Here is a 26,509-nt window from a genome sequence, read left to right as displayed (position 1 = left end):
GAAGTTGTTTCCAATAAATCCGACCCTCAGCTCAAGGAGGCATGTTCATAGCACAACAAAAGATTAACATTACAAGAAACTTGTCACACTAAAACAACCTACAGTATTCTGCATCAATTTTTTTTTTGTGGTATAAAATAAATCTTAAGAGAGTGATATCAACATCCAAAAAAGGCAACATTAGCCTCATATTTTTAACATTCATCAGTTAGAAGGTATACATACTAAAAGCTTAGTAAAATGCCTCCAAAAACTAGACTTATTTAATAATCTTTCTTCAGTCCTGCCATCCTGAAATCCGACGAAAAAAGCTACGACAGCAGCTTACAAATCTACAGGTCCAAAGCTACTCCATTGTTCTTCAGATGTTGCATCAACATGGAGAGTCTCAATCTTTGGTCTTGTAGATGGATCAGGGAAGTTCCAGAAAGAATCAGAATTCTCGAAGAACACGTAAAATAGAATAGCTGATGCCAAAAACAATCCCAAGAGTAATAGATAAATCTGCCACTCTGCAATTGAAGAGATAGGGAGAAAAAAGTCAATCTTGGAGTAAAATGCACGCGATTGTCTCTACACACAGAAAAAAAAAGAGACGGACCTTTCCAATCGGTTGGGACATTTAATTTAGTCACCATTACTCCCCATTGAGAGGAAGTGGTAAGAGCAACCCTGTCAAAATGTGCACTAGTAAGCAGACAGAATAGGAGCTTTGATTCTTAAAGAACAGTTGATGAGAAAGATTACGATGACATTGGTAGACACAAGGTTTCAACTTTGAAGAGCGCAAATATAGGCAACAACTAGTGAAGAGAAATTATTATTAGGAAATCATGTCATCAGGTATCACAGAGACCTAGCACCTAAGACGTAGAACAATAACAACTGGTGGCGTAATCTTTGGCTGCAAAATGTACACTATGAATGAGTGTATACTAAATCAACTATTTGGTTAGTTATTTAGTTGCTAAGGCATATATATATACGGTTTACTAAATAGTTTTAGATGTCCTTTTGCCTATTATATGTGAGTTGAATTTTGTTTTACTTTCCTTTTTTTGCGTAGGTTTGCCTGCTCCACATTTTTCATATGTGAAGAACATAGATCCAGGACTACCATTGTTTTTGTTCAACTACAGCAATCGGGGGCTTCATGGTATCTATGAAGCTGCAAGCTCGGGAAAAATGAATATCAATCCATATGGTTGGATGTTAGACGGTTTTGGAAGAACTGAATATCCTACACAGGTTTATCTCGTGTTTCCTTCATATGTGATTTATTTGGTTGTGTTAATGCTTTCTTTTTTATGTTTTCTTGTTTATAATGAAGGTTCAGAAGCGTCTGTGTCTGCACTGCAAACCATTGATGAAAACTTTGTTTAAGCGTATAATTCAGGATAACTATTACAATGATCAGCATCATTTCATGTTTGAGCTAGATCGTGTTCAAGATGCTAATTTGATATCCAAGTTCTCATCTTGTGTATTGGCTCAATATACAAGAACAGAACTTGGAGATCAAATTAGTAGTTTGAACATGATCTAGCTCAAACATGGAAATGATGCTAATCATTACAATAATTATCCTAGATTATAGGCTTAAACAGAGTTCCCGCCAATGGTTTGCATTGCAGACGCAGACGTATCTGAACCTTCATTTATAAATAGAAAGCATATAAAGGAAAACATCAACACAACCAAATATGAAGAAAACATGACATAAAACCTGTGCAAGAAATTCAGTTCTTCCAGAACCGTGTAACGTCCAACCAGATGGATTGATATTCATTTTTCCCGAGCTTGCAGCTTCATACATATCATAATGCTCCCGATTGTTGTAGTTGAACAAAAACAGCAATAGACCTGGCTCTATGTTCTTCACATAAGAAAAATGTGGAGCAACCAAACCTACACTAAAAAAAGGGAAGTAAAACAAAACTTAGCTCACATATAACAGGCAAAAAGACATCTAAAACATATAGTAAAACCACATATATATATATGTGTGTGTGTCTTAGCGACGAAATAACTAACCAAATAGTTGATTTAGTATACACTCTTTCATGGTGTACATTTTGCAGCCAAAAATCACTTCGACAAGTTGGTTTTTAGTCAAAGTTAATTTTTGTCTTCTTCAACAATCAGTTGATGTGACTTTTGCATGCAAAAGTAGCTCATCAACTAAAGATATTCATGAAAGGTTCTTGGCATCACTAAAGTCGTATGTACTACGTACAAGACCATCACAAAAGCCTCCCTTTTCACCCTTCAGTCACGAGTTACATCTACTACAATTTCCTCTTATATCTCTCCATACATATCTTGTGGAGAAAAAAGACAAATGCTAACACTGTTTAGAATTCCGTGAAAAACATGGCTTCTAAAAGAGAAGGCATAGGCTTCAGAACAGAATCATGGAAAATTATAGCTAGAATTGCACATACCTTTCACTAGGACAAAACTCCAAAGAAGTAATATTAGTACCCAAGTGCAACCTCTTGTGCAAAGAGGAGATCTCCATCTTTGTCACATCAATAACACAGACATCACCATCTTTGCTTCCCCTGCATTTAAATGACAAGCATAGATTCAGATCAATGCATTAGCAAACTAAACGCCGCAGCAGATAGCAATGCAAATGGGGTGGTGCTGTTAAAGCCTATGCGGAATGGAGCAGGTTACAGCTTATGTGGGTGTGGGGAGGTGTGTTGGAACAGATCTTTTTTAAATTTAAAAGGGGGAGGGGGGGGGTTGTGGGTTGAGATAAGATACAACTAGGTGTAAATTCTGAAGTTGAAGTTCTGAGGTTAGACATAAGCAAACAAAATTTCAAGATATAAATTCTGGCTATCATAAATCTTTTGGAATTATTAAAAATAAAAATTATTCTTAGTGAATGAAATTTTGATTTAAAAATATTATTTCTGATCAGTAAATTCTGATCTGAAACTTATTCTTTGGTTCTTTTTTATGTTTTATGTTTCTTTTTGTTTCTGATTTGTTGGGTTCAGATATGAGCACGTAAATGTACAGTCAAGTCAAAACAATAACAAAATGGAAAAGAAGTAAATAACTATCTGCTCTCCTTTTATAGTTTAGATACTAAAATTCAAATTTTCTCAGGGATAAAAAAAATCACACACTGTTTGAAAGAGCAACTCTTCTAAACTGATTGGTATAGTAATCTTTTATCATCTACATCATTTCTATCAGCTTTTAATGAGGGAAAAGGCATAAGTACCCTACTGAACTACGACCAAAGTTCCAGGGACACTTTATCTTTACCCTATTACCACCCTATACTATTTTAAAGTGTAATAAACACACCCTTAAACGTAATAAGAATGATTCCACTTTTTTCCGGTGGGGAGAAGGTTTTCCCTTAATGGAGTATGTGTGTGAGAAAGAGGAAGACGATTTAGTAGAATAAATGGATGGGAAAACGTCGGAAAAAATTCATTGGCGACTTCTGTACGTGGTGAGCATGTGAAAAAATCAATTTTAGTTCTAGAAAATGAAAAAAAAAAAAAAAAGAATTTGACTCTATTTCACAAAGAAAGAAAGGAAAATAATTAAAAAGATATCAACTTAAGTTTTAATGTTAATAATTAAGTGTCCAAAGTAATCATATTTTAACTTTTTTTCACCCCTAACATGCCTCCGAGTGAGTGAGCACACTCTTTGTACCACCTCAGCACTGAATGGTGTATCTATAACACTTTAAAATGGTTCAAAGGGGTAATAGGACCCCCGTAAAGGAAAGGTGTGTTCCTGGAACTTCGGTCATAGTTTGTTTTGTGTTGTGGTTACGGAAGAAAAAAAAAAGGCAAGTGAATCTAATTTGAAAAGCTAAAATAAATAATATTACCTATTATATGACAATAATTTTGTATTACCTAAATATAAAAAATGGAGAAAAAACATCTTCAGCGGGAAGAGGCGAGTTGAAAATTATGTGGGTTAAAGGTTCAACCCCCGCCCCATTGCCACCCCTAGCTGTAGAACACCAAAAGCCATGTATGGGAGGGGAAACATTCATCAAAATGAAGACAAGTCAAGAGTAGCAAAAGAACTTAATTCATGCAAAAAGTTCAAAAAAAGTCATGGTGTTTTTGAAAGATGAGAACACTTCAAATTAATTTGATGGAATCTTGTACTAACTCCAACTGGAAGGGGAAGAGGAACCAGATGCTACTCTGTTTTAGGTCCCCTTCATGCCTCATTTTGGCCTATCTCATCACGAAACTTCAAATGTCAAATCAACTCAATGATTTATTCAACATCCATGTAAAAAAAATACTTTAAAGAAGATTCACTATTGCAAAATCGATGTCAAATTCCATTCTTTAGCTTCAACAGTGCATATCTAAGGAAAGTATTGGACAGTAAAGATGTAGATGGTAATTGAAATTCAACATTACTAGGAGACACAAAAGGATAAAGATCTTACAATGCGAGATATTTCCCATCCAAACTAATTGTCATAATGGAAGCTGGCTTATTATAAAGGCTTTTATGTCCAATTTTCTTCCATGTACTGATGTCCCAAACCGCAATCAATGTCTTATTGCCTGTTTTATTGACACAAATTTGGATAGTTACACAATGTTTTCAATAAGAAAAATTACACAATCTCAATTTAATAACTTCATTAACTAAAGCCAGACTTTAGAATACCTTTCTGAACAGTAGTGAACAAAAACGGTTTTGTCCCATCTTTAGAGAATCTGCAGAGCTCAATATTCTCATCCTGCAAATGTGGAAGACAGGATATTATAATATCAACATAAAAATGGATAACCAATTGTCTAACAGGTAAGACGTCATATTATTCAGAACTTACTGCGTTTCGTGACAAAGTTACTGGAACACCGTCCCTTGTGTTCCATATTCTGGCGGCACCATCTGTGGACGTGGAAGCTAAGAACTCTGAATCTAAGCTGTATATATATAAAAATAGGAAAAGACATTAAAATCTTGGTCAAGAAAATCATAGGAACAATAATTCTTAAGATTCCATAATCCATGGATTAAGTATCATTTCTGCAACTGCAATAAGAGGCACAGTAAATTCATGACTCTTAAATCTTTTGAAACTTTTTTTCTAGGAAGATTTCATGATCATATTCAAAAATCAGATTCACAATTCAAAACTCAAAGAGTATAGCATGAATGCAAATCCATGCATAAATGCATGTATTAGGGTTTCTTGATCGGGAATGTAGCGTTCTTGAAATATCAACATGTTTAGTTCTTCTATGACATTTCTCACTTCTTAAATATAAACAATAACAGATAAAGTAAAATTCTGTATACAAATTCAGTTAATGTAGCTTTACATTCCGTAATATTCACCTCCAAGATATAACCCTGCAAATTAGGTCACCGTTCGTCTCCTTATTCACTTTTAATTCCACATGAGAACAAACTACTTTAAACACTCAGATAAGATCACACAGAGCAACAGCAACAATTTGACAATCTGGTGTGATGCGTAACAGATGAACCAAAAAGATAAAATCCACATGGGACTATAATTGGATGAAAAAGGCACTTCATTCTGATCTTTGAAGTGAAAAATCTACATCAGAATTGTTAAAAGACACAAGAGTAAGATCCTTCACTTCATTTTCCATCACTTAGTTTCTTTAGAATATAATCGACGTTTTCAGCACTAAAGAGTGAGAAATGTAAGAGAACAAGATGTATCACTAATCAACGCAAGTGCACAGACACTGAAGATTATACGTCCCCAGAGCTCAAATCAGGTAAATTCTAACATATGATAAACAACGGAGGATTATGTACAACTATAATCTGAGTAAAGCTAACTATACCTGAAATCCATGTCTCTGAATGACTTGTGAGCTTTAGGTTCATCCACAATAATGCGCATGGTTGGCCACTCAAAAAGTCTAAAATGTCCATCCTTCAAGATTCAAAGTAATACAAAGTCAGGACAACAAGGCAATATCCTCGTGAAATATAAAAGACATTATCTTTCACAAAATTGCTTACAACTCCGCCTGTGGCTAATTTGGAGCCATCAACACTAAAGGCCATGCATTTTTGTGGACCAACATCTTGGATAGGAAACTCCTTGCACACAAATTTTATATTATCTTCATGACCATATAACTCAAACAACCTGCAGGAAACAGCAAACAATATATCCCCTCCCCTGGTAAAGAAATAAATAAAAAGCAAGACAATAATCATATTGAAAACTCATGCTAGTTATCTCTATGTTCCTTTGTTGGGTGACAAACTTAATCACTAATGTGAAAGGATAACTATCGGCCAAAACAAGACCTGAATAACCTTTGCTTCAAAAGGGGGTCAGCACAACTGAAAGCTGTAAAACACATGTCCACGCCGAAACATAGTACTGCGTTGAATTTATATGAAAATACATACATAATGGAATTTTTTCTTTCATCAATAGATGTAAAACCATGAATGCAACATTTAGGATCGTCCAACCACTGCTACTCACATCACTAACAGTCAGGTCTCGAGATGTTCTTACCAACATATACTAATGATGCCAAATAAAAATCTTCCCCTATTACCAATGAAACTAAAGTATTTTAACTGGTTCGCTGTCTAACATCTTTCATATCACGTTCGTGTTTGGTGACCTTCGCTGAGGTTTTTGATCTACCTCCGAAACCTAAATCCGTATTTTTAAATGGCTATTGCCTAGATTAAGTCTTAAAAAAGGGGGCTGTCCGTAGAAAGAATTAACTCCAGGCTGGCATGGATTTGAGGTTCACTCAAGATCCGGATTCCCTCTGGGGAATTAATTACATACACAAGGTTTCTAAATGGAAACATATCATAATAATACTCAGCAACTAACAGTACTCATCCTGTTCACCTACTGCACAGTAACACAATCACCAATCATATATTTCATGAATAACAACAGCAAATTCATGCATAAGTAATCTTCATTCAACATACAAACAAAGCCAAAATCAACAATTCGAAATCACAAGGCATTAAACTCATTCATACCAACTACCAAAAAAATCAATCTTTTTCACAACAAAAACAGTAAAAAACCAACTTCCAGAATAACTTGAAATTAAAATCGAAAAGGGTTTCAAAATTTACTTGCAACCAGTAGTGGTGGAGCACACAAAATCATCCCCACTTGGATGTACCGCAATCCTCACTGGCTCTCCACCTTCCTCCAACACATACGTCGCCTAATAACCAATACCCACAAAAAAAAAGTTCAAATTTCACCACAATCAGCAAAAAATCACAGAAATCACAGTAAATGCAACACCCCCACAACTAAAAAATTCATCTATTTATTCTAATTCCAACCTGGGTTCAGTAAACAACAAATTCAAAAATTGTTTAATGAAAACAAGAAAAGGGTACCTTAGGAGAAGAAGAAAGAGAAGTATTCTCGGAATTAAAGGAGAAAATCTCGAGCGAAGAACAAGTTCCGGTCGACTTTCCAATCACCACCAGATGCGTGTTTTCCGGCCGTTTGATCCACGATGCACACGTCACTTTCCCTTCCACAGATACATCAGCACCGTCCATTTTTTTAATCTTCCAAAACTCCACAAAACCCCAAAACCCAAAAACCTCAAGGTAACAACAATGGCGGAAAAAAAGTGAGTTTTTTGAGTTTCAGTGAAAATTGAAATTTATAGACTTTTTTTATTTATTTATTTTTAATATCAAGTGTGAAAATACATAAGATATGGTGGGTCCCGTAGAAAAAAGGCGAAGTGGGGCCCAGGATAAATATTGTCAACGGATTTTTGGATATTCCAAATTAGGAACTAATAAATAATTATGTGGGAATACTTTGGAATTAGCAAATTATAATAAATTTTGCACGTCTGTTTATTGTTTTGTTGACTGATTAAACAAGAGGAAAATCCAAAAAAAATAAAATGAAAAATACCTTTAAATTCGATGGAAATTATTACACTACACTTTTAATTGTTATATAATTTTCTTTTTTAGAGTCAAATTATAAAAATTTTGACTAACATTTATGATGTATTTTTTCATCATATTGATATGCAAAAATTGCAATTTACAGTACTTTCCATATAGTTTTTGAATATCTAATTTTTTTTGTTAAGAATATCAAATTAATGTAATCTAATTTAACTTTGAAAATTAGGCAAATTGACTTTCGAAAAGTGCAACACGACAAATAAAAGTGGATGGAGCGAGTAGTTTCATTCTTGAATTAATGACAATCTTAAAAATACGTTTTTATTTGACTAATTGAATTTAATACATCTAAATCTTATAAAATGACTAAAATACACTCCTAAATTTTCGTCAAGTTTAAAAGTGTTTTCAGCACTTCTCTTGGCTCATTATTAAGCGGTTCATGCTCCTACAAGAGTTTGAGACCACTTGTTATGTCATATGACAGATTGGGGTCAAACCTACTTTTAAGTCAGTTTTTGATTTCTGGAAGTGTTTGACTAATATAAAAAAAATAACTTAAAATAAGTAAAAAATGACTTAAAATAAGTTAGAAAGTGTTTGACAAGATCAAAATGATTTAAAATAAGTCAAAAATAAAAAACAAGTCTTCCCCTACTTTTTATTTTTTGAGTTAAAAGTCATTTCAGTTTGATTTTTTATTTTTTGACTTAAAAGTCATTTTAGTTTGACTTTTTATATTTTTGACTTAAAAGTCATTTCTGTTTTACTTTTATTTTTTAATTAAAAGCTATTTTTTAAATCGATCCAAACGGGCTCTTAGTCAAGTAGAGGGTGATGTTTTTGAGTCTGTCAATAGTTTGGGGACAAAACTAATAATTTACGTCAAGTTTAGGGATATCTTCAATACGTCTCTCATAAAAGAAACAAAAAGTCAAAAACATGTGAACTGTCATTTTTTTGTAAAGTTTAACGTTTTGATTATTAGTTATTTCGTTTTTCTACCTAAATTATCACGTATATATGTATTAAAACACATCTAGTTGAATAAATAACGACAGTTCAAATAGAAAAAGGAAATAAATCATAATGATGTAGGCAATGCTAAGATGTGTTTTAAAGTATAGATTGTAATAGTCCATGTAGAAAAAGACAATAATTAAGAATTGAGATGTGAAACTCGTAAGAACATGATAGTTCCAACATTATTTTGAGCGTGACTCAAATAATAAGATAAAGTATGTATTCAATAGTTTCAGCTATATTTCTCTCTCTTTGGGTATATATATTTGGTATGAAAGAAAATATTCTTCATAAAAAACATTTTCCTCCATACCAAACACCCTTCACTTCCATTTGATACGAAAGGTATTTAATTAGGAAACGTAAAAAAAAGTAATTTAAAAACATAAATAATATATAAGTCAACTATATACAAATTGTCAAAAATTATCATAGTTTTACATATATTTTCTTTCTATCTCGTTTTTATAAAAGAAAAAATAATAATCTTTTTAAATTGGGAAATTATTATTGTAATTCACGTTATTAAGAACAAAATAAAAATGTCTAAGTCAACTAATTTCCAAAAAGAGACAATATGAGAAGGAATTGGTCATCTTATTATTTTATTGAATCAATGAAGTAATGTTTGATTTTATTTTATTTTGGTAGAAATGATTAGCATTGGAGATATATTTTGGCATATTCCTAAAACATGATTCAAGGTTGTCAATTTCATAATATGTTTTTTAAAAGGGTCGTATGGGACTTGAATTTCATATCGATGTTGCAAGTGTTAATACGGGATTCATATTGCATAACACTAACTTTCTCATCTCAACAACTAGTTTTTAGAGTTTGCTTCGTCCTGGATCATAATAATTGTATCAGAGTTATTCCACTCTTCATACTCACCATACCATAAATAATGATGTCGGTATTGCAACTTTCGTTTGGGACTAACAATGTATATAGTGCACAATCAATTGTGGATGTCTGAGTACTTAACTAAAAATTTGTTATATGAGAAATAGCTACATACTTGTGATAGAGTAAACATATATATTTATTCTAGGATTTCTTTTTACTTCTACTGGCACCAAATTGTTATCTTGTTTTAGGAGTGAATATTCAATCTACTGTCAAAATTGTTTCATTGGCGATTGGCAAGGTCTGATCACGTACTTTTGCCTATTTTTTTTACTTTTGGTATATTTTGCATCTTCTTTACAATAATACATTACTTCATTACATGATGTTAATGTCTAAAAAATTTACCATCTGCTTCACAATTGATTGTGCGTTCATCATTGGCTCATGCTTCACCCTCAAAGATTGAAAGAATCAATTTACACACACGTCTATTTAACAAATCACAATATGATATTACATTATTTTTCCTTTAACTCTTCCCTCGTATAGAATCGACTAAAATATTCAGTATATATTCTTAATAAAAACTTTGTAACATCCATTAGTTTTAGGAACTAAAATAACACATTTTAATTAATTAAAGATCAAATATGCTAAGTCAAATAACATAAAAATCGAATTCGCAATATGATAATAATTTGAGGATTGAAATTACTTTTTCCCATTTTAAAAAAATAAGTACAAGCTAAATGGCGATGTCAAAATTGACATATGTGCACTTTGCCCCTTTTTATTCTTGATTTTTAGAAGTGGGCCAAAGTGAACGATGGCACTGCTTTAGCTTTAATGAGTGGCCCAACAAGCCCATAAAGTGTTGTCTATGTTTGCAAATTCTTAATTTCAAAATTATAAAGAATAATACTAGTTAAAATCTAGTAATATTATCTCCGTTCTATTTTAGTTGATCATCTTACTAAAAATAGTTGTCTCATATTAGTTGAACACCTTATTAATTCAAGAAAAAATTAAATAAATTCATCTTGTATTACCCTTGCAATTAATTCTTTTTGAAAGTGTTTACATTTGATTGTAAAATGCCAAGAAACTTTTTAAAGAGTGAATTAGTAAAATTATCCTTTTGTTTATGATTTCTTAATATGCCAGTAAAGAAACTCATATGGAATGGAGAAAGTAATATTTTGAGACAAAAGAAGTAGGTTTTGGTTAAACTAAAAAGTCGATATATATATATATATATATATATATATATATATATACACACACTCTGTGATATCAACATATAGCATATTCGAAATAATTAAGTCTATCCACATATTTTATGCTACCAAATCAACAATTTAAGATCGATGTAATCGATCCACCACTAAGAATCATCTAAGGGTGTCGAAATGCGTACAAACATAGAAGGAGAGTCACAAAATATATTCAAATCTGAAACAAGGTACATAAAAGGAAGTACATCCATATTCGAAATAAAACTACAAAAATCAAGAACATACTGAACAATACTTAAGACAACCGTGGTTACTCCAATAGAGTTTTTTATCTATCGATATAATATTTCCAACCACCACAACACTAGTCTGTGATTTGTTGTAACACCCTATATGCTAGAACTACCAAAATGCACATTTCAAAAGTTGCAGGCGCCACTGACGGGCACTACCCACGGACCGTGGTCCAGGTCCGTGAATCGAGCCCTCAGAACCTGGTCTCTGAAGTTGATCGACGGACAGACATGACGGATCGTGGATTAGTCCTCGGACCGTCGATCCGTCTGTAGGTCGAGACCCTCAAGCCCACCAGAACCCATCCTCTGAAGTCGATTGACGGACTGACAGGACGAATCGTGGATTAGTCCACGGACCGTCGATCCGTCCATAGGACGACACCCTTAGGACCCTCCTGAACCCATCCTCTGAAGTCGATCGACGGACTGACAGGACGGATCGTGGATCGGTCCATAGGTGGCTTCAGCAGATTTTAAGTCAGGGGTCGTTTGGTCTTTTTCTTATGCGTAAGACCCCTAAACTATGTCGTTTAACCCCTAAACTATGTGATTTTTTGGTCAATTTTAGCCTAGTAACTAAATTAGAATCTACCCTAAGTAAATCACTCACCAATAAACTTAGAAAATTAGAACGCAGAAGGAGAAAAAGTCAACCAAGCCCTAACCCAAGAACGCAACAGGTTTTCATCAGTTTCATCCTCGAAATCGAAAGATTTCTCCGTGAAATTCTTCACCAGGCATGTGGGATTTCACTAGTGGGTTCCTTTCACCCATCTCCCTTAATATTATCTAGACCTAAGATTTCTTGAATGTTAAAATTGTTAGGTTTTAGCTGTTAGAATGATCCAAATCAGATTATCATGTTATTGCTCAGTTCCTTGTATAATATTCAGAACCCTAGTTGTATATATTCGTTTAGTTCATGAATTATTCATGCTAGGTCATATTATTCAGATATATATATATACTTCAGTTTACGAATGTCATATTATCAGTCATAATTGTTACATTCTCACAGTTTGCATGTCAGTAATTGAGTTATATAGTACTTCAGCATTTCAATCATAATATTGCTTATTTACATTCTAATTAGAAGTAGCTTAATACCGAGTGGACTAGAGCCAATCACCCTCAAGTCCCAGAACTACGTGCCCCGTAGGTTGTAAGTCCTCTATGTGGGCATTATTTTAGTGATCACATCAATCATGCCTCTATACCTTTGTTCGGGTATTTTGGGTTCTCTCGATGGAACGTATACATCGGACTTTACATTTAGCTCATGTGGTTTTATGTCGATTATTAGTAGCTCCTTTACAGTCAGATTTTATTGCATTGACTATGTTATTAGTTTTAGTTCACATTTCAGTTTCAGCATGTTATAAACTTGGTCATTCCATTCAGTCATTTCATGTTCAGTATTTTCAATTTAGTATCATGCTTACCTCTTATCATTGCTCAGATGTATGCTTTGATTCAGTTATGATTATTGTTCAGCTTTACTCTATCCTACATGCTCAGTACCTTTCAAGTACAAACACATACTCTGCGCTAAATCTTCTCGTGATGTAGGTTCAGGTTCTCAGCTTCCAGATCACGCATAGATCGATTCCCGATCTTCAGTTCAATAACATCAGTGGTGAGTCCTCATTCTTTAAGGACGAGTGACATGATTATTTCCTTTGCTTTTAGTCTTTTAGTTTCAGTTTTGCTAGATTTAGCTGGGGCATGTCTCAACACTTCTAGTCAGTTTAGAGGCTTATTTAAGACATAGTTAGATTCAGATATAGCGTTAGAGTTTGACTCTTCAGTGTTGTTTAAACTTTCACTTTTATATATTCAGATTCAATATATGGGTATTCCCCATCATTTCAGTTTATCTTATGATTTAGCTTCCGCACAGTATTTTCTTACTTCAGTTTATTTAGCACGCTTATGATATGTCAGCAGGGTTAGCTTGGGGTCACTCGTGATCCTAGATCCCGTGTCCGCATCCTGGGATAGCTTCGGAGCGTGACATTTGTAGAGCGATTCTTTACCACTATAAGCTTGGCTATATTAATGTCCATGTAATTTCAGACAAATATCGTTATCCCTAATTCTATAATTAAAGAATCCTCTGTTTCGCTTAGTTTCAACTTGTATTACTGTTTCTCAATTTCAATTTCCAAAAGTCAATTCACAAGTTGAATATGTCAATATCTATCATTAATCACCACTTTAAATGTCCTTGATGATTGTAACGATTCTCTTAGTCGTTTTATGAATTTTATCCATTATTTTTGAGTTTAACCCTTTTAGTATCTTTTATAAATTATTTATCACTTGTGAGAATGAGTGATATAATTTTCAGATTAAATAAATAATTATTTCTGTTGCTAATAACAATGGCACAAAAAAAAAGTAAAATAAAATAAAATAAAAGGGCAAATGTCTAAAATAGAAAAGGAAAAGAAAAAAAAGGCAAAAGCCCTAAAAATTTAAAATCAGCTAATGCTGAAACATACATTAAAAGAAAATTGCAGGGGAGATTTACATATAGGAGAAATGAAAGGGAATAAAAGAAGGGGAATTTTTTTGGATTATTCTCGTTCTTTTATTAAATTTTTATGTGATTATGAACAGATTTTTTGATTAGAAACGTGTAGAATTTATGCTGAATTAAAAAAACATAGGCTTAGGGTTCTTAAAATAAAATCTTGATTTAGGAGTTGAATAATGATCTGTTTTAGCTAAACTTCGGCATGCAAGTTTATTTTATTATGGGCGACATCATCTGAAAGAAACTTTCAAATCCAGTGGCTCGGGATGATTTTTTGATCCGATTTTTAACCGAAACTAAATATAGCAATGTGAGTGTATACGGGCTTGTTTACTTACAAATAATGCATATTTGATAGATTGGAAACGTTCCGAAACTTTACGAAAGTTAAGGACAAAATCTTGAGTATCATGATACGTGTTCGGCATTCAAAGTATGTTAAGACTTTCTAAACTTCTTGTTAACTTGTTTTGATCTATGTAGTCATTTGAAACTCTCAAAAAGTCCGTCAACGATTCATCATTATAGATAATCCACCCTCCAAAATTTACTTGTCATTCTGATAAAAATGAAGTAGGGTATTGTTCAACTATAATCAATATTATTTATACCCATTTTTTTATAAATCAATGGAGGAAATTATGATATTAGTCATTAATTGAATACTTAGCATTGTGTTTGGAAGGACAATTATAATGAACGGTATTTCCGTATAAATTCACCATCCCAATAAATTGAAACTCTAACTTTTGTTTCAAAATACATTTCTTTTGTGATTGAAATGAAGAAAAATAGAAGATTAAAGGTGTTGAAGGTGCTATGTTTGAACGTCTTTAAATAGTACTTGGTGGAGTTTAGAGATTAGAAATAAATAAAAATACATAATGTAATAAAAATATAAATTGTATGACAAACACTGCAAAAACTACATAAAGAGACGCAATTTAATGTAAAACAAAAAAGAATATTCCTTTTTGTAGAACAAATTTTTTTCTTCCATTTTGTAAAGTGTAAGAAACAATTACACTTTATAACGTGTAGGAAAAGGTTACATTTTATTCAATGATGAACAAAACAATTTTGTTTCATGTTTAAATATAGACGTTAACAAATTAATAACCACAGTTATTTTAGTTACTTTCTAGAATTGTGACTTATTTGAATCAATTTTATCTCTCTATTGCTCAAATAGATTCCGGACTCTAGATACTATTTAGATGGAAAATTCATTTTTGCCCTTGATCGTTCCATTCAAGACTTTTCTATATATAACTAGATAAACATGCTTGTGCTTAGCACGGGACCAACGTTTTATATTTTTAATGGTGGATCTTTAACCTTGTTATTTGGAGGCACAAGGTGGGAGTAAAACTAAAAAAAAATGAGAAAAATAGAAGCACATGAAAACATAGAGCTAATATTAAGTAAGGTGCGCAGTTTTTTTTTTTGGTTTCCACCCAGTGTCTGGAGCCCACATTGGAGCTCCGACTAAATCCGGATCACGCACTGCAGGACCCATTCAGGGGTGGCGTTCCCAACAAGATATACTAGTACAACACGGTATAGTACTAACAATCATCTTTTTACTCAAATTTCCAGCAGAAAATAAACATTAAAAAGGCATATACAAAGATTTATGAAGTACTTTGATGGTACCTCTCTTCTTTTTCATTTTCTAATTATCTGCTAACTGGTAGAATAGATGGAATCACCCATGAAAAGCAATGACCTTCCAATACAAACTTTTGAAAGTTCACTTTATCATAATATCTCATATATACGACACTATACCAGCAAAAGGCCTACAAAAATTCTTAAAACTGTATCCATCTGATTTATGTATTTCAAATTCATCACCGATCAAAAGCTAGAGATCCTTTCACTTCATATTAGTTTAAATGATAAATTGTTCATCAGTTTACTATGAGCATTTGTCTATTCACATTCATCCTATATAAGACAAATAAATTTAGTAGGATACCATTTTAAATATCCAATGTCGAGAAATACTTTGTATATCTGATGAGATAAATGAACATAGTCTAAAGCAGATACAAGAGACAATTGATGTTGAGCTTCAATCATCCTCAGACTTCTAACAAAACAGCTATAAGAAAATGGAAGAAATTTATCATTATCACATATATCGAGCCTCCATTGGTTGGATAAACAAGTCAATCCTAAGTTCAAATATCGTCTCTGAACTATAAAAAAATAAAAAAAAAGATATCTTGAACATGAAAAAGAAAGAATTTTGATAAAGAATGCACCAACCTGACCAGTATGACAATAGCAGGATTCCTCTTGAGCTCCTTAGGGAGTTGGTCATGGAATTCAGTAGTTACAATCAAGGTAAATAGCTTAGTCTTTTAAAATTCTTAGAAGAATTAGTCATTTCCCCTTCAATTGAGGCTAACATAAGATATTTGCATTAACACTGAAACACTGTACCTTTTTTATGAAACACTAAAACAATATACTCGAAGCTTGTATGAATTAAAAATCATATTGCCAGTTAAATCAAGTTAATATGCCATCAAACTGAATGACACTTGGGCAGATAAAATCAGTCACATTTTATGGCACACAAGATCTCCTTGTGCAAGTCACCTACATACAATACTTGGGATTATTTTAGGTTGAAGTTAATTTTCCAAGAAAAATATGCTAGAGAAACATGGATTCACAATTTAAAAGAAAAGAGTAAGACTTTCCTTGTCTCATTAAATAAAGGGAAAAAGGATGGATTTACCCCCGAACTTTGATAAATGGTACGTATATGCCCTCCGTTATACTTTGCGTCCACCTAAGCCCCTGCCGTCCAATTATAGGTACATACATGCCCCTCTCACTAATGGTCCACTCATATTGTACACGTGTCTTAATCCTAATCAACTACCCGTTTGACCTTTCTTTTTAACCCATAAAGTAACAACCTGCCCCATAAACCCAATACCCACTCGATTCCCTCTAAGATATATCCTAATTAAAAGACCCAAATCTCCATTGGAGAACAACTTCAATTTGGGCTGTGACAATTCGTTGGGTGTGTTAAATCAAGGTGGGAATGGGATGATAAATACTGGATTCTGTGGCGGAGAAGATTTGGGTGAGTCGCTCAAACACGACCATACGGTGGATGAGTTTGTGGATATGAGGAACGTCGACGATAGAGGCAAGGCGAATTCGGGATTAAAACTATTTATTATAATTCGTTGGGTGTGTTAAAACTATTTATTATAATTATAATTCAGTATTCATCATCCCATTCCCACCTTGATTTAACACAGCCAACGAATTGTCACAGCCCAAATTGAAGTTGTTCTCCAATGGAGATTTGGGTCTTTTAATTAGGATATATCTTAGAGGGAATCGGGTGGGTATTGGGTTTATGAGGCAGGTTGTTAGTTTATGGGTTAAAAAGAAAGGTCAAATGGATAGTTGATTAGGATTAAGACGCGTGTATAATATGAGGGGACTGTTAGTGAGAGGGGCATGTATGTACCTATAATTGGACGGCAAGGGCTTAGGTGGACGCAAAGTATAACGGAGGGCATATACATACCATTTATCAAAGTTCGGGGGTAAATTCGTCCTTTTTCCCTTAAATAAAATGAGTACAACAACTTTACCTCAAAAAAATACTAATTTTGTCAATTCAATTGTGAACTTCTAAACTGACATAACGTGATACTTACGTTCTTAAATTTCAACAAATTTCAAAAATAACCAAGTATACTCAAACAAGTACCATTTGAAAAAACCCACTTAAAATAGAGTTTCACAATCTCAAACTCCCAACCAGGCAACCTTAAGTGAAAAGACAGTGAACAAAAAGGCCTGAATGCGACTCTTCATAATGACAGCCAGAGAAACTTAAAGGATGATCTCACTCTCTTTGTCAAAATCATGAATCAACATATGAAAATTAGACTGAGAAAAGTAAAACACAGAGTTCAGTTTTTTTCCTAAATATTCCAAACCAAAGCAAAATTCTCAGAAAAAATCACAGAGGCGAAACTGAAGTGGTATATTGATATCCAGACAATATAATATTTTAGAACGAACGAAATTAAAGGAACAAACCTCAGCTAAAAAATTCCTCCTTTCTCTATCACATTCTCCAAATAATTTTTTCCTCTCCAAGTGAAATTAAGTGGCACATGAAAGAAAAAGAAACGAGAAATGAAAAGTGCTAGAAGAAATAGAACTTGCAATGTGAAGTATTGAAGCAGTCAACAATACAAGTTATTTTATGGAACAAAATAGTGTACATGTGTTGACAAAGAAAAAACCAAAAGTGAATGCCCGAAAAAATAAGTTCAAGTTTATAATACACTTTACATAGCCTAATGTACAATCAGTTTTTGCAATGTTCGTCCAACTGTTTCAAGTTGTGTATTGTATTATCTTTTATTGTATTGTACAATCAGTGAGTGCCGAATTGTTTGATTGAGATTAAATAGACAGATTTTATATTGATATTGACAATTGAAAAGAATAGAAATTATACATCTTCATGCTCACTTTACAGTTGAGAGGGAAATGAATATTGGAGAGAAGTACATATCCCAAACATGGAAACTAAAGTCTCTAATTGAAAGAGATAACGAATATGTTGAACTTGAGATTTGTCTAATGCTCATATTTTACACGAGATTCAGTCCACGAATGTTTGTTCCTCGAGACAGAAGACATGTTGAACATGAGATTTGTATCTTTAAATACACGGTAAAAAATTAATATCTTTTCCCTTGTCTTATTTTCTTTAAGAAAGTCTCCTGTTTGTCACAAGAAAAAGAAAAATCTCTCTTGTATATCCAATTGATGTCTCTATGTTGAGAAATTTGAAAAGAAATAGGAGAGTATTTGAGCAAAAATGAATAGAAGAAGTTAAGCTCAAATTGGAAAGAAGACCTTGCTAAGAAGATTAAGAGAACATAGTGTGTCGGTGGAAGAGAGTAGCAAATTACATTTTAGAATAATGCTGAGTATCAATGTAAAATGACAGATATACCATTGGTTGTTCATTACTTCACCTTTCTATATAATAGGATAGAAATCACATTTTCTGTTAGATTTTTCCTTGTTGCTCAAACAAGAAATTCTCACAAACACAAGACGTTTAGATGTTGTAAATAGAAATATCATATAAACGTGCATAAAGAAAAGGATACCGTACAATGTCTGTGTCAACTTCAATAATGATCTCTTTTATTGTTTTTTCATCAGTAATGTTGTATTCCTTCAGCGCATGCTCCAATTCTTTCATCGTAATATACCTAAAGGGAACAAGATTAGAAAACGATAAAATGTTAACCAAATATGGAGGGGCAGGTGGATAGCTTCATACCCACTCTTATTCTTGTCGAAATACTCAAAGGCCTTGTACAAGCAATCTTCTCTTTCCATGCGATTCATGTGCGTCATAAAGTTGTTATGAACTCAAGGTAATCAATTGTTTCATTTCCATCAACAATAGCCTGGAAGAACAACAAAATTCCAACTATATGCATTAATGAGTACAATCTATGCACACAATCTTCATGACATTTTGAAGCCAAATACTTTTCATGTCAAATGATTTTAAGGGCATTGAGAACAACTACATCATTTTCAGGAGCATCTAATAATTAAAACACATTCCATTTAGCAATGTGGACTTACTAATGGGTAAGAAATACTGCCACTTCTCGAGATACACATCATCAAGATGAAGAGTTTCTGCTCGACTATGTAATTCTCTTCTTGTTCATGCTCTTCACCGAGAAGCTTTTAGTCCTCAAAAATTTACATCTCAACAAATGATTTATTGCTTGCCAAATTTGTAGAGTGAACATGGCGAATAATTGCAAGAAGGACATATGAGCTAAAAAGAGAAAGAACCATAACCATAAAATAAGGAATGGCCAGGAAAATGCCGATTCTTTGTAAAATGAATATGAAGAATAATTTTAATTGCAGTATATATGAGCTAAAAAGAGAAGGAACAGTAACCATAAAATAAGGAATCACCAGGAAAAACCCGCTTCCATCAACTGCCTGACTTCTGAAGCTGAAAGTTTTGTACCCATTTTTGTAAGACCAACTTTCAAATGTAATTATCAGTGTTTATAAATTTGAACATTTCCTTCAAAATGATTTTTCTTCGGAGAGATTTTCAGTAATTACCTACAAATTCAGGGAAACGGAAGATAAGCACAATTGTCAGGAAACACAATAAAGGGGGAGAAATCGCCATATCTTGTTAAGAATAGGAACATTGAATTTACGACTAACCTTCAATGCTACTTTCTTCAGCTTGTTCATAGCACATAATTGTTTCATTCTAGATAAGACAACAATGTCAAGAGGTTTGTCAGATGCATCACCATCTTCTCTCGGTATTGGATAACCGACATTTGCATAAAATATTTACTTTCAGTTATAGTATAGATGAAATTGGTCATTCCAGAGATACCACATTCCTGTTTATAGTCATACATTCACAACCTCAATCAACTCTTAAAGCAGTTTTGACTCATGAAAATCTAAAGAAAAGAGGCTATCAGTTGGCTTCTACATGTACTTTATGTGGAGAAAATGCTGAGACAATTAACCATCTTTTTTTGCATTGTACATGGACCGAACAATAATGGAGAATGTTCATCTGTCTAAAGGGGATAAGATGGGTGAAACTAGGGAGCATTAAAGGAGTCCTGAGCAGCTGGAAAAGAGATGGCAATGCTTCTGACAAGGAGAAGAGATGGAAACTTGTCCCGGCATGTATTTGGTGGACAATCTGGAAAGAGAGAGCAACAGCAGGAGTTTTGAAAATTGGCAGAATAGCTTACAGAAGATCAAGATGGACTGCTTAGCTCTTTTATATTTTTGGTGTAAACAAGATATATTAACTAGGACAGAAGACATCTTTGATGTGCTAGATTGTTTATAGGCAGCAGTTTAGACTAAGACTATTTTATTCTGTAAGTTGTTAAACTTTTGAAGGGGAACTACACTTTTGTTGTAGTATACCTGTGGATATATAGACTAAAGTTACCAGTTTCAAAAAAAAAAAAGCATATTGGTTCATCTCGAGTTAGAAATGAGAAGTAATAAACAAGACTTACGTTGCCAGACAACAAAACTAAAATTACCTTCTGAGATGTAAGTAAATGCAGCAGAGGCTGGACACTTCTCATTCAACATAGCAAGGATTTTTTTTTATTTTTTTTTAAATTGGTAATGTACAAGGATTTTTCTTGTCAATGGTAAATTAAAAGTAGGGATTCTAAGGAGCAGCAGAGCACCTGAGCCACATTTCGTATAGTCTGGTTTGTTTCCAGATCAGCAAAGAATTAGAATGCTTCAGTTGTTCTCCTAATACCAATATTCATGGCTGAACACCTTTAAAAAATAAATTTCAAGGCAAAGTAATGTTTAAGAAAACAATAGTAATATTAGAACAAACAAAACAGCCTTCCCATTATAGATGTAGTATTATAAACATCACATTCTCTAATATCATACTCACACTATCCAATTAAATATTTTGTCAACTCTTGTCTGCGATAAATTTTCAATAGGAGAGGAAAATCAGAGGTCTCTCGATTTTAACGACTTATTCTCTGCAATCACTACAAAGATGTAATCCTTAGAAGAAGTCAAGTAATACTTTGTAAAGATTTTGTCATTTATCTTTCATTGGGAATTTCATCAAACACATTGGTTGCATCAAGATTCAAGGCAAATGGGCAATTTCCTTGTTACTATTTTTTTTTTGTTTCAGTATATTAAAAATAATTATTAATTATTGCATCAACGTGCAGAGTCTCAATCTTCTTGTAGATGGATCAGGGATCCAGAAAGAATAAGAATTCTCGAAGAACATGTCAAATAGAATAGCTGATGCCAAAAAAAATTCCAAGAGAGACAGATAAATCGGTCACTCTGCAATTGAAGGGATGGGGAGAAAAAGTCAAATGCACGCGATTGTCCCTACACAGAAAAAAAAAGAGACGGACCTTTCCAATCGGTTGGGACATTTAATTTAGTCACCATTACTCCCCATTGAGAGGAAGTGGTAAGAGCAACTCTGCCAAAATGTGCACCAATGTGGACTAGTAAGATGAAGTAAGCAGACAGAATAGGAGCTTTGACTCTTAAAGAATAGTTGATGAGAAAGATTACGATGACATTAGTAGACACAAGGTTTCAACTTTGAAGAGCGCAAATACAGGCAACAACTAGTGAAGAGAAATTATCATTAGGAAATCATGTCACCAGGTATCACAGAGACCTAGCCCCTAAGACGTAGAACAATAACAACTTGGCGGCGCAATCTTTGGCTGCAAAATGTACACTATGAATGGGTGTATACAAAATCAGCTATTTGGTTAGCTCCTACTGAAATAACTAACCAAATAGTTGATTTAGTATACACTCATTCATGGTATACATTTTGCAGCCAAGATCCCGCCGCCAGGTTGGTTTTTAGTCAAAGTTAATTTTTGTCTACTTCAATAATCAGTTGATGTGCTGTGACTGATGCATGCAAAAGTAGCTCATACACTAAAAATATTCATGAAAGGTTCTTGGCATCACTAAAGTCGTATGTACTACGTACAAGCTATCACAAAAGCTTCCCTTTTCACCATTCAGTCACGAGTTACATCTACTATAATTTCCTCTTATATCTCTCCATACATATCTTGTGGAGAAAAAAGACAAATGCTAACACTATTTAGAATTTCGTGAAAAACATGGCTTCTAAAAGAGAAGGCATAGGCTTCAGAACAGAAGACGAATGACATAGAGTCAATACTTCATAGAAAATTATAGCTAGAATTGCACATACCTTTCACTAGGACAAAACTCCAAAGAAGTAATATTAGTACCCAACAGCAACCTCTTGTGCAAAGAGGAGATCTCCATCTTTGTCACATCAATAACACAGATATCACCATCTTTGCTTCCCCTGCATTTAAATGACAAGCATAGATTCAGATCAATGCATTAGCAAACTAAACGCCGCAGCAGGTAGCAATGCAAATGGGGTGGTGCCGTTAAAGCCTATGCGGAATGGAGCAGGTTACAGCTTATGTGGATGCGGGGGGTTGTTGGAACAGATCTTTTTAAAATTTAAAGGGGGGGGGGGGGGGGGGTGGAGATAAGATACAACTAGGTGTCTGAAGTTGAAATTCTGAGGGAAGAAATAAGCAAACAAATTTTCATGATATAAATTCTGGATATCACAAATCTTTTGGAATTATTAAAAATAAAAATTATTCTTAGTCTGTGAAATTTTGATTTAAAAATAATATTTCTGATCAGAAAATTCTGATCTGAAACTTATTCTTTAGTTCTTTTTTATGTTTTATGTTTCTTTTTGTTTCTGATTTGTTGGGTTCAGAAATGAGCACGTAAATGTACAGTCAAGTCAAAACAATAACAAAATGGAAAAGAAGTAAATAACTATCTGCTCTCCTTTTATAGTTTAGATACTAAAATTTAAAATTTCTCAGAGATAAAAAAAATCACACTGTTTGAAAGAGCAACTCTTCTAAACTGATTGGTATAGTAATCTTTCATCATCTACATCATTTCTATCAGCCTTTAATGAGGGAAAAGGCATAAGTACCCTACTGAAAAGGGAAAAGCCAGACTTTAGAATACCTTTCTGAACAGTAGTGAACAAAAACGGTTTTGTCCCATCTTTAGAGAACCTGCAGAGCTCAATATTCTCATCCTGCAATGTGGAAGACAGGATATTATAACATAAACATAAAAATGGATAACCAATTGTCTAAGAGGTAAGACGTCATATTATTCAGAACTTACTGCATTTCGTGACAAAGTTACTGGAACACCATCTGTTGTGTTCCATATTCTGGCGGCACCATCTGTGGACGTGGAAGCTAAGAACTCTGAATCTAAGCTGTGTATATATATAAAAATAGGAAAAGACATTAAATTCTTGGTCAAGAAAATCATAGGAACAATAATTCTTAAGATTCCATAATCCATGGATTAAGTATCATTTCTGCAACTGCAATAAGAGGCACAGTAAATTCAAGACTCTTAAATCTTTTGAATCTTTTTTTCTAGGAAGATTTCATGATCATATTCAAAAATCAGATTCACAATTCAAAACTCAAAGAGTATAGCATGAATGCAAATCCATGCATAAATGCATGTATTAGGGTTTCTTGATCAGGAATGTATCGTTCTTGAAATATCAACATGTTTAGTTCTTCTATGACATTTCTCACTTCTTAAATATAAACAATAACAGATAAAGTAAAATGTTGTATACAAATTCAGTTAATGTAGTTTTACATTCCATAATATTCACCTCCAAGATATAACCCTGCAAATTAGGTCACCGTTCGTCTCCTTATTCACTTTTAATTCCACATGAGAACAAACTACTTAAAACACTCAGATAAGATCACACAGAGCAACAACAACAATTTGACAATCTGGTGTGATGCGTAACAGATGAACCAAAAAGATAAAATCCACATGGGACTATAATTGGATGAAAAAGGCACTTCATTCTGATCTTTAAAGTGAAAAATCTACATCAGAATTGTTAAAAGACACAAGACTAAGATCCTTCACTTCATTTTCCATCACTTAGTTTCTTTAGAACATAATCGACGTTTTCAGCACTAAAGTGTGAGAAAATAAAGAGAACAAGATGTATCACTAATCAACACAAGTGCACAGACACTGAAGATTATAGGTCCCCAGAGCTCATATCAGGTAAATTCTCACGGAGGATTATGTACAACTATAATCTGAGTAAAGCTAACTATACCTGAAATCCATGTCTCTGAATGACTTGTGAGCTTTAGGTTCATCCACAATAATGCGCATGGTTGGCCACTTAAAAAGTCTAAAATGTCCATCCTTCAAGATTCAAAGTAATACAAAGTCAGTACAACAAGGCAATATCCTCATGAAATATAAGAGACAATCTTTCACAAAATTGCTTACAACTCCGCCTGTGGCTAATTTGGAGCCATCAACACTAAAGGCCATGCATTTTTGTGGACCAACATCTTGGAGAGGGAACTCCTTGCACACAAATTTTAAATTATCTTCATGACCATATAACTCAAACAACCTGCAGGCAACAGCAAACAATATATCCTCTTCCCAGGCTAAGAAATAAATAAAAAGCAAGACAATAATCTTATTAAAAACTCAGACTAGTCATCTGTATGTTCCTTTGTTGGGTGACAAACTTAGTCAATAATGTGAAAAGATAACTATCAGCCAAAACAAGACCTGAATAACCTTTGCTTCAAAAGCGGGTCAGCACAACTGAAAGCTGCAACGACACATGTCCACACAGGAACATAGTACTGTGTTGAATTTATATGAAAATATATATATAATGGAATTTTTTCTTTTATCAATAGATGAAAAATCATGAATGCAACATTTAGGATCGCCCAACCATTGCTACTCGCATCACTAGCAATCAGGTCCCGAGATGTTCTTACCAACATATACTAATGATGCCAAATTAAAATCTTCCTCTATCACATATCATGCTCACGTTCAGTGACCTTCACTGAGGTTTCTGATCTACCTCTGAAACCTAAATCCATCTTTTTAAATGGATAATGCCTAGATTAGGTCTTAAAAAGGGGCTGTCCATAAGAAAAAATTAACTCCAGGCTGGCATGACCTTGAGGTTCACTCAAGATCCAGATCCCCTCTGGACTAATTAATTACTTACACAAGGAATATTTAACAGAGCAGACCAGCACTTTTTAGGTCAAGAAAACTAACTCACAAGGTTTCTACATGGAAACATATCATAATAATACTCATCAACTAACATTACTCGTCCTGTTTACCTACCGCGCAGTAACACAATCACCAATCATCCATTTCATGAATCACAACAGCTTAATCATGCATTAATAATCTTCACTCAACATACAAACAAAGCCAAAATCAACAATTCGAAATCACAAGGTAGTAAACTCATTCATATCTTGCTTAACAAACTACCAACTACCAAAAAAAATCAATCTTTTTCACAACAAAAATAGTAAAAGACCAACTTCCAGAATTACTTAGAATTAAAATCAAAAAGGGTTTCAGAATTTACTTGCAACAAGTAGTAGTGGAACACACAAAATCATCCCCACTTGGATGTACCGCAATCCTCACTGGCTCTCCACCTTCCTCCAACACATAGGTCGCCTAATAACCAATACCCACAAAAAAAAAGTTTAAATTTCACCACAATCAGCAAAAAATCACAGAAATCATAGTAAATGCAGCACCCCCGCAACTAAAAAACTCATCTATTTATACTAATTCCAACTTATAAGTACTGGGTTCAGTAAACAACAAATTCAAAAATTATTTAATGAAAACAAGAAAAGGGTACCTTGGGAGAAGAAGAAAGAGAAGTCGTCTCGGAATTAAAGGAGAAAATCTCGAGCGATGAACAAGTTCCGGTCGACTTTCCAGTCACCGCCAGATGCGCGTTTTCCGGCCGTTTGATACACGATGCACACGTCACTTTCCCTTCCACAGATACATCACCACCGTCCATTTTTCTAATCTTCCAAAACTCCACAAAACCCAAAAAACTCAAGGTAACAACAATGGCGGAAAAAAGTTTT

At 33.6% G+C, this 26,509-nt stretch overlaps 1 protein-coding gene across 5 annotated transcripts; it reads right to left on the bottom strand.

Annotated features, from left to right (window-relative positions):
* Window positions 1-185: 185 nt before the first annotated feature.
* Window positions 186-26,509, bottom strand: LOC125844391 (SEC12-like protein 1). Of its 5 annotated transcripts, none has more exons than XM_049523705.1 (10): window positions 26,272-26,509; window positions 25,987-26,081; window positions 24,858-24,987; window positions 24,679-24,770; window positions 23,697-23,793; window positions 23,532-23,604; window positions 4,451-4,571; window positions 2,445-2,564; window positions 602-672; window positions 186-512 (listed from the first exon to the last, which is right to left on the bottom strand). In XM_049523705.1, the coding sequence occupies exons 1-10, from the start codon at window positions 26,437-26,439 to the stop codon at window positions 325-327; spliced, it is 1,155 nt and encodes a 384-aa protein (XP_049379662.1). In that variant the 5' UTR covers window positions 26,440-26,509; the 3' UTR covers window positions 186-324. The 5 variants fall into 5 exon arrangements, with proteins under 5 accessions (XP_049379662.1, XP_049379661.1, XP_049379660.1 ...); XM_049523704.1 differs by lacking the exons at window positions 23,532-23,604; window positions 23,697-23,793 and adding exons at window positions 4,678-4,750; window positions 4,844-4,940 and having other exon boundaries at window positions 26,272-26,507; XM_049523703.1 differs by lacking the exons at window positions 23,532-23,604; window positions 23,697-23,793; window positions 24,679-24,770 and adding exons at window positions 4,678-4,750; window positions 4,844-4,940; window positions 5,838-5,929 and having other exon boundaries at window positions 26,272-26,505.

The sequence above is a fragment of the Solanum stenotomum genome, chromosome 11, assembly GCF_019186545.1.
Source record: "Solanum stenotomum isolate F172 chromosome 11, ASM1918654v1, whole genome shotgun sequence".
In the NCBI taxonomy this organism is placed as follows: Eukaryota; Viridiplantae; Streptophyta; class Magnoliopsida; order Solanales; family Solanaceae; genus Solanum; species Solanum stenotomum.
This window is presented reverse-complemented; position numbering and strand designations above follow the sequence as displayed.